At 45.1% G+C, this 9,564-nt stretch overlaps 1 protein-coding gene across 1 annotated transcript; it reads right to left on the bottom strand.

Annotated features, from left to right (window-relative positions):
* Positions 1 to 4,252: 4,252 nt before the first annotated feature.
* On the bottom strand, positions 4,253 to 6,975 carry LOC116892337 (zinc finger protein 420). The gene has a single exon (XM_032893973.1). It carries the CDS (start codon positions 6,695 to 6,697, stop codon positions 4,961 to 4,963), a length of 1,737 nt encoding a protein of 578 aa, XP_032749864.1. The 5' UTR covers positions 6,698 to 6,975; the 3' UTR covers positions 4,253 to 4,960.
* Positions 6,976 to 9,564: the final 2,589 nt, after the last annotated feature.

The raw sequence follows: 9,564 nt of genomic DNA on the forward strand, positions 1-9,564 counted from the left end.
CAACAGGGGCGGAGACCGCCAGGGACAGAGAAGAGCTGTGGGTAGTGTGACATAGTGCCCTAGAGCCAGCCGCCGCTGAGATGGATGTACCCGCTAAGGCCATATGGCTCGAGGATGCCAGCGAGGGTTTGAGGGTATTTTTAATAATTACCACAAGACAGGGGTCTTGCCTCAGCACGTGAGTCTGTCTCAGCTAACGTTTTGCCAATCTGCCTGAGACTTCAGAAGCAGCAAGAAGCCACAGCACACCATCAGGCTTTCACCATGTTTCTCTCATGTCTTGACAACAGGAGCTCAACTATGCAATGTAAGGTGGACCAATACATGTGTTGTTAGTGAAGAATCTTTTGTCACATGTCCTTTTATGTGCTTATTTTAGCAAACATCTTTTCACCTGCATCTGCTTTAGCAAAAAGTCTATGCTAGCCTTTTATCCGTGCCCACGTTAGTGAAATGTTCCCTCACACGTTTGCCCCAGTAAAACATCATCCAACACAACTGACTTTCTAAAGAGCTCTGAAGTTTCCACTTCACCCTCCTTTTGCCTTTGTAACATTTAAAGAACCTGGCATGGTTTTCAAGTAGCTCTTCTGTGATTCCAGACGCGGCTTTCAGTTTCCTTGAGCCCTGGCTGGGGAATCCCAGGACCTGGGAGCCTGTTTCACTCAGTGTTCTCACTGTGAGTCTTGGAACAGCCAAAGCCTGCCCGGAAACATGCTTTCTGCGTAGCACTCACTGGATGCTGGTCGTCCCCTAAGTGATGCCTATGTTCTCGTTGTATTCCACTAGATTATCTTTTCAGTCTTTTACATTCACCCCAAAACAATAAACCTGGACAGGTTTTCTCAATTATGTAACAATGTCTATTTTGCTGAGTCTTGCAGCCATTTTCAGGTGTCATTGTCTAATCTGCCAGTCTGTTCCAGAGTCCTAGTCACTGTAACTTAGCTTCTGACTTCTAGTCTTTTGGTTTTCTTCTTAACTCTTTGATTCCCCATTTTAATTATTTTTGCTTCTCCCCCACCCCCAGAAACAGGGTTTCTCTGAGTAGTCCTGGCTGTCCTAGAACTCACTCTGTAGACTAGACTGGCCTCGAACTCAGAGATCTGCCCGCTTCTGCCTCCTGAGTGCTGGGATTGGAGGTGTGCAGCACCACTCCCTGGTTCAATCTTTGTTCTTTACATTCATGTCCCCAATGATCCCATTCTACTTCAGGATTTTAACTATGTATAATTAATAACTATTAAATTAATGGTCAGTCTGCGGTAACACAATCTGCTATACCTCCAACTGCATAGTCCATATTTTTGTCTGGTATCTAAAAGCCATTTAGAGATTAACAGCCTTGGAGCTGCAGAGACTGTCGCGCGGTTAGGAATACTTAGTGCTCTCGGGGCACCCCTGTCAGGTTCCAGCACGCACATCAGTGGCTCACACCCACCTGTCTGTGACTCCAGCTCCAGTGGGTCTAACACCTGCCTCCAGACACCCACCCGCATACGGTAGATACCAAGGGACACACAGATGAATAGTAATTGTAAAAGCCCTTAAGTGATTAACATGTTTAAAACTGAAGTCTGGGTTTTCCTGTTAGATCTGCTGTTTCCTCCATGTTATTTGATGTGTTACACGCCACCTTTCTAACTGCTGAGAACCAAAGCCTGAGTTAAATTCCCCCAGGACTTGTCTGGCTCCCCCCTGGCCATACAAGCCTAGTTTGTATTTACTTACTGTCGAAGAGAATCACTTCTCGCTCTACCTACAGTCACAATCACTGTCCAAACCAATGGTTCTCAACCTGTGAGTCATGATCTTTAGGGGTCACACATCAGATATGCCGTGCAGCAGACATTTACATCACAGTTCATAACGGTAACAAAAGCACAGTCGTGGCAACAAAATAATGTTTTGGTTGGGGTCACCACAGCACGAGGAGCTGCTAAAGGGTCACGGCGTTAGGAGACTCGAGGACCTCTGCTTTAGCACAACTGCGTAGTTTATCTTCAAAGAAAGCCACACATCATATCGTGCCTTTTGCTCAAAACCCTGATGGCTGACCATTTCACTCAGAACAAAGTAAAAACTGCTTACAGGGCTTTGTAAGACAGCCCTTGGCTGTCTCTGGCCTCTGTCCCACTAGAGCTTTGCACAGAGTTCCTAGACCTCTGATGTTCCACACACACTCACGTCCTGGGAATACGGGGCACATCTGTCTGATGAAGCTCAGCTTGAGAATTCTCATGGGAAGAGGGAAGTGTAAATATAATCCACGCAGGAAACCCTTCCTGGGGTGTTGTCTGTGAACTTCATGCCCGTCTTTCTGACCTCGGCCCTCGTGCTTCACGGATGCCATTCCTTTTGTCATGAGTGTCACTTTATTACCAGTTTCTGCAGACACGGTTTCTCTATATAGTCTAGGATTGCCCACAATGTACCGTTTAGTCCAGTGTGACCCAGAACCTTAACTCCTCCTGCTTCAGCTCCCCACCTTCGCCTGCAAGCGCTGGGATTCCGGGTGCGCCACCGTGCCTGCTCCAATTACAGTCAACATAGTCTATATTTACCTTTGCCACCTCCTGCTACGATCTCTTACACATACACCCCAAATGCCAAGAATAGTGATTGGATTCTAACAAGCACTCAGATAAATGGGACTACTTGTAGAATACACTTGGATGGAGGGAGCATATAAAACTTTTAAGAAAAAAAAACTTTTAAGGTTTTTTTGTAGACCACTTACCTTTGCAGGCGTGGGCTGTGGTCTCTTTTGTCCAAGTTCTTCCTTTAAGTCAGTTCATTGGTTTCAGTTAAGAAGACCAAACATGCCAGGCATGGAGGGAGCACACCTTTAATCCCAGTGCTCAGGAGGCAGAGGCTGAAGCTAGCTTTGTCTACAAATGAGTTCCAGGACAACCAGGGCTACAGAAAGAAACTGTCTCTACACAAACAGAAACAAAAACGTAGCCCTGGCCAGCCTCAGACTCGCACAGATCCACCTGTGTCTCCCTCCTGCTTGCCGAGGTTAATTGCATGGGCCATCCCCCATCTGTGGCTGCGTTTCATAATGAAGCAATGATATCACCCTGGTCACATCTACTCTGAATTAGTATCTTTTATAAGACATTCCTTAAAGTGGTGAGAATTACTGAACGTGTTCTTCATCATTCCCGCACATCCTCTAACACTGCAGCCTACAGCTAACATCGCAGGCACCAGCACTGCTGTAGGAGCCAGGATGCAGGCTGACCAAATGCCTGAAAAATCAGAATATTCCGTTTTGTGGCTCACACTCTGTCTCCACAGCCACCTCTGTCAATGCCGCGTTGGAGACTGTTCATCCACAGCATCCTGTTTCCAGATAAAGCGTGATTTCACACCCTTAAGAGAAGTTTTATTATTCAGTAAACTAGGAGAGCATCAAAAAGGATGAGAGTTCATTTTAAATAAAGCTCATAGGCAGAGCAGAGTGAGCACGACTGTTCCCAATTCAATAGCCCTGCAGACTCAGCCAGCCCTGACGCCCAGCTAGCACGTCAAAGCCTCACGAGGCCGTCTGCGCTCCACCTCACATGTCCACAGTGCCAAGAAGGGACAGAAGCAGAGAGGATGGAGCTTTTTTTTTTTGGAGCTGGGGACCGAACCCAGGGCCTTGCGCTTGCTAGGCAATTGCTCTACCACTGAGCTAAATCCCCAACCGAGGATGGAGTTCTTTTTTTCGGAGCTGAGGACCGAACCCAGGGCCTTGCACGAGGATGGAGTTCTTAAATGTTCAGTTCATACCGACGCCATTTTCATCTTGTTGATCTGCAATGGAGACTGAGTTTTTTTGGGAGGGGGGTTGTTTTTGCTTGTTTTGTTTTTGCCTTAGGTTTTATACTGAAAAAGGAGATGAAAATTGGATAGAACAGCAATCTATGATACAAGATCATGTTTTTTTATTGTAAGTAGTCTACGTGTGTAACTGTACTTTCAGTTTAGTTCACAAAACTACCAATTCAAGGTTTCTTCACTTCCTAGATTTACCTTGAGTATTTAGTTCATCATGTGTGAGTGATATTAGAGATGGTGAAACATGTAAGCTTTAGAACTCTGACAAGTCAATTTTGTAACCATGGTACCCAATAAACCACCAAAACCGAGGGCTTCCTTATAGTATACATTTCCTTTTATAATAAATATATAAGATCTGAATGAAAGCTTTCTCACACTGATTACAGCACATAAAGCTTCCCAAATAATAATGAGAGATTTCTTTTTTTAAATGACCCTCTCCTTTTATAAAAATTTATTTATTTATTATATATGAGTACACTGTAGCTGTCTTCAGACACACCAGAAGAGAGCATCAGATCCCATTACAGATGGTGGTGAGCCACCATGTGGTTGCTGGGAATTGAACTCAGGACCTCTGGCAGAACAGTCAGTGCTCTTAACCATCTCTCCAGCCCCATCAAAGATTTCTTAATGATAACTACATTCATCAAGTTCCCTCCTTTTGATGCAAATAATGAAAATACAGCTAATATTTATGATACGCTCTGTAAAAGGCACCGATCCAAGTGCTTTTACATGTTAAAACATGATATTTAGAAGACTCTTATGAAAACACTGGGTCTTAGATCTGCCTTACAAATGCTTCAATGAAAGTCAGGTTACTCATAACAAATGTCACAAAGGAGACCAACTGATAGCACCTGGATAATGTAATAATGACATTTTCTATGCTAAGAACCTTCTATACAACAGCAATGGAATCGCTTTCCATTTTAACTGCTAAAATGTAATACCAAGGGAACATGGAAACAAACGGTTTCCCTATGTGGAAATGTCAGCATTTCCACTCTCCCACATACATTCTCAAATAACTTCACGAATCCCAGATTCACATCTGTAAGAATTCTTCACTGATAAAGAATGAATGGCTAGGGAGAACTATGTTACTTGCATAGAATAAATTAACTCATATAAAAATTTGTGAATGATGACTAAGGTCTATTCGGCATTCCTTACAGTCAAAAGATTTGTCGCTGATATGAATTCTCTGATGTTGCGTTAGTTGGGACCCACGTGTAAAGGCCTTTTCACATTCTTTACACTGATACGGTTTCTCGCCGGTATGAACCCGTTGGTGCCGAGAAAGATGTGAGCTCTGAGCGAAGGCCTTTCTGCACTCCTTACATTCATAGGGCTTCTCACCTGTGTGGACCCTCTGATGCAGAGTGAGCTGAGAGCCGTGACCAAAGGCCTTCCCACATTCCCTGCATTCATAAGGTTTCTCTCCAGTGTGAGTTCGCTGATGCTGAGTGAGCTGTGAACCACGGATAAAAGCCTTCCCACACTCCCTGCACTCATAGGGCTTCTCGCCCGTGTGGATTCTCTGATGCTGTATGAGCAGCAACCCACGCGCAAAGGCCTTCCCACATTCGCTGCACACGTAGGGTTTCTCACCCGTGTGAAGTCTCTGATGCTGGGAAAGATGTGAGCTCTGAGTGAAGGCCATTCGGCATTCTTTACACTCGTACGGCTTTTCCCCCGTGTGGATTCTCTGATGCTGAGTGAGCTGCGAGCCACGGATAAAGGCCTTCCCACACTCCCTGCACTCATAGGGTTTCTCGCCCGTGTGGATTCTCTCGTGCTGAGTAAGCTCTGAGCCCCGGCTGAAATCTTTCCCGCATTCTTTACATTTGTAGGGTTTTTCACCGGTGTGAATCCTCTGGTGTCGAGTAAGGAGTGACCCTCGATTAAAGGCTTTCCCACAGTCCTTACACTGATAGGGCTTCTCGCCAGTGTGGATTCTCTGATGTTGAGTTAGTTGGGAGCCATGACTGAAGGTCTTCCCACATTCTTTACATTCATACGGCTTTTCGTTAGTGTGAATCCTCTGGTGCTGAGTGAGCTGGGAGCCACGGATGAAAGCCTTTCCACATTCGTCACATTTGTAGGGTTTTTCGCCAGTGTGGATTCTTTGATGCTGCATAAGCAGCGAGCCGCGAATGAAAGCCTTCCCACACTCCTTACACTCGTACGGCTTTTCTCCATTGTGGGTTTTCTGGTGCTGCGAAAGCTGTGAGCCACAAATGAAAGCTTTCCCACACTCTTTACATTCATAGGGCTTCTCGCCAGTGTGGATTCGTCGGTGGAGAATGAGCTGCGAGAGCTGCGTAAAGACCTTCCTGCACTCTTTACAGTCGTAAAGCTTCTCGCCAGTGTGCAGCCTCTGGTGCAGAGTGAGCTGTGAGTTCTGGGTGAAGGCCTTCCCACATTCTTTACATTCGAAAGGCTTCTCTCCAGTGTGGACCTTTTGATGCCGGCTGAGTTGTGAGCTTCGAATAAAGGCTTTCCCACATGCTTCGCATTTGTATGGTTTCTCACCAGTATGAATTCTATGGTGCAAAATAAGTTGTGAGCTCTGAGTGAAAGCCTTTCCACATTCCTTGCACGTGTAGGGTTTCTCACCGGTGTGAAGTCTCTGATGAAGGCTTAGCTGGGAATCACGACTAAAGGCCTTCCCACACTGCTTGCATTCATAGGGTTTCTCACCAGTGTGAATACTCTGATGCTGGGACAGGTGTGAGGCTCGCCTGAAGGCTTTCCCGCACTCCTCACATTTATAGGGCTTCTCTGTAGAGAAACCCCGTGGATGCTGAGGTAGGCGCGTCCCTGGGCTGAAAATGGACATTTTGTCATGTGTTATCATCTCTTGCCTGTAATAGTCTTTCTGATTGTCTTATTCCTTCTCTAACTCTGACTTCCAAAGGTTTTCTAGAATTAGTCTTAGGCGCCCAGTTTTTGAACCTCTCCCTCATTTCCCACTGAGACAATGCAGATCCCTTGGTGTGCTATTTTGGAGATAAGTCCTTGTTCAGAAGGAAGCCTGGAAGATAAGAGAAAAGCAAAAACCTTCAGAAAATAGAAGTAGGATACCAGAAAAGTCAAGGAGGAAACAATGTCTGCAAGAACAACAGGTATATATTACTGTCTTCTACCAGTTATCTTCAGGCGCCAGCTTAACTATTGCTTCTAAATAGTAACACTTCTGCCTGGTTTGGAAGGATATAGAGATGGATCAATGCTGCTCTTCCAGAGGACCTGGGCTCAACTTCTTTCTTTTTTCCTTTCTAAGATTTATTTTATTTATATGAGTACACTGTCACTGTCTTCAGACACAGCAGAAGAGGGTATCAGATCCCATTACAGGTGGTTGTGAGCCACCATGTGGTTGCTGGGATTTGAACTCAGGACCTCTGGAAGAACAGTCACTGCTCTTAACCACTGAGCCATCTCTCCAGCCCTCTAGGTTCAATTTCTAGCAGCTACATGGCAGCTAGAATTGTCTATAATCGCAGTTCCAAGGGATCTGATGCCCTCTTCTTGCCTCCATAGACAATGACTGTATTTGGTGCACAGATATACATGTAGAAAAAGCAGTCAAACACATAGTTTTCCTTCCTTCCTTCCTTCCTTCCTTCCTTCCTTCCTTCCTTCCTTCCTTTTGGTGTTTCTCAGAGTTTCTCTGTGTAATGCTCTGGCTCTCCTGGAACTTATTTTGCAGACCAGGCTGGCCTTGAATCTACCTGCTTCTGCCTCCTAAGTGCTGGGATTAAAGAAAGGTATGCCTGGCAAATTAAAAATTTTAAAAAAAAGGGGGTTGGGGCCTCAGTGGTAGAGCACTTGCACCTGCAAGCGCAAGGCCCTGGGGTTGGTCCCCAGCTCAAAAAAAAAGAAAATTTAAAAAAAATTAAAAAAAAAAATCTTGGGGTTGGGGATTTAGCTCAGTGGTAGAGCACTTGTAGAGCAAAGGCCCTGGGTTGTCCCCTCAAAAAAAAAAAGAAAAAAAAAAAAAAAAAAAAAAAACTTGGCCGAGTGGCACATGGTGGCATATCCCTTGCTCCCAGCACTCAGTGGCAGAGGCATGGAGATCCCTGTGAGACTAAGGCCAGTCTGCTCAACCCAGCAGGTTCAGTGAGACCTATCTCCAAAAAAAAAAAAAAAAAAAAAAAATCTTAGAATTCATTTCTGTTGAATCAGCATAAGTCCTGAAAAAAAAAAAAATGAAAACTGAAAGGCCAAGTCTCAACAATCTCAGAAGGGTTTAAAAATGGGTTCTTTTTGGGGGGGTTGGTGGTTAGGATTTAGCTCAGTGGTAGGCGCTTGCCTAGTGGTCCAAAAAAAAAAAAAAAAAAAAAAAAAAAAAAAAAAAAATGGGTTCTTTTTGGGGTTGGGGATTTGCTCAGTGGTAGAGCGCTTGTTAGAAAGCAAGGCCCTGGGTTCGGTCCTCAGCTGGGGCGGGTTTCATCTTGCTTGGTGTTTGGGTTAAAATTCAAGGACTACAGCGTGGGACAGGAGACTGGCCAGTGCAGGTCTAAACCAGCCAGGCTGTCTTCCATTCTCATTCATTTTCATATTCTCTCCCCGCCCCACCCCCCTTATATACTCCAGGCTGGCTTGGAGCTTGCAGTCCTCCTGCCTCTGGAGTACTACGACAGACAAACACTAAGCCCAACTACTACTTTAAATAACGTACAACACAGAAATGTGAATGTAAAGAGCTGGTTCATCGGGTAATAGCAAGGGCTGCTCTTGCAGAAGACCTAGGTTCCATCCTCAGCACCCACACGGTGGCTCACAACATCTGTAACTCCAGTTCCAGGGGACCTGATGCCCCTCTGGCCTCCACAGGCACTGCATGCATGCTGTACACATACACATGTATAGGCAAAATGCCCAGACACAGAAAATAAATAAATCTTTTAAAAATGTAGGCAACGAGACACAAGGGGCAGAAATGAAAACTGACACCAAGTTACTACATTTTCCAAAGATCACATCTCTGTATAAAGCCCTCTGAGCAGAGCCCAGGTATTTGCATTCTTCCTGAGAGAAGTCAAAGCAACATCATTAAACATCTCTGATTTCTGAAAACAAACAAACACAATTATCAGCTGTAGAAATAAAGGACACAATTCCTTAAATGGGGGATGGGGGTAAAAAGGAGTTCTCTGTAATGGAGGGGAGAATGAAAAGGAGCTCTCTGTAATGGGGGGGAGCTCTCTGTAATGGGAGGATGTCTCTGTAATGACACTGCCAAGCAAACAGATTCAAGGCTCCGACCAGGACAGATAGCAAAGCAATGAGGCGAGAACACGGTTTTTCCTGTATTGTCTTCTGCATATAAAACATTGCGTTATACAGGTGATTCTGGGAATCACTGAAGTCCATATAGTGTCCCAGTTTCTCCTACAAAACAACATAAACAAACACCCTGTAAAGACATGGAGGTTGGATATCATACAAATGTGGTTTCATCTCTCTGTTTAGGAATAAGAAAGACTGAATTTTGTTCTGTAAAATCCTGTTTGTTCTCTTTGCTTGTTTTTGAGAGCTTCTTGCATATACCAGGCCGGGCTCGGCCTTACTGTAGGACAGGATGACCTTGGCTTGAACTCCTCCTCCTCTGCCCCACCTTCCGTAGCGCTGGGATCACAGGTAAGTGCTATCACACCTGGCTGCCAACAGCCTTGTCCGACAAAGAAACTCATTCTCGTCTAGAGCACTCCGAAGTAG

This window comes from Rattus rattus, chromosome 2 (genome assembly GCF_011064425.1).
Source record: "Rattus rattus isolate New Zealand chromosome 2, Rrattus_CSIRO_v1, whole genome shotgun sequence".
Lineage (NCBI taxonomy): Eukaryota > Metazoa > Chordata > Mammalia > Rodentia > Muridae > Rattus > Rattus rattus.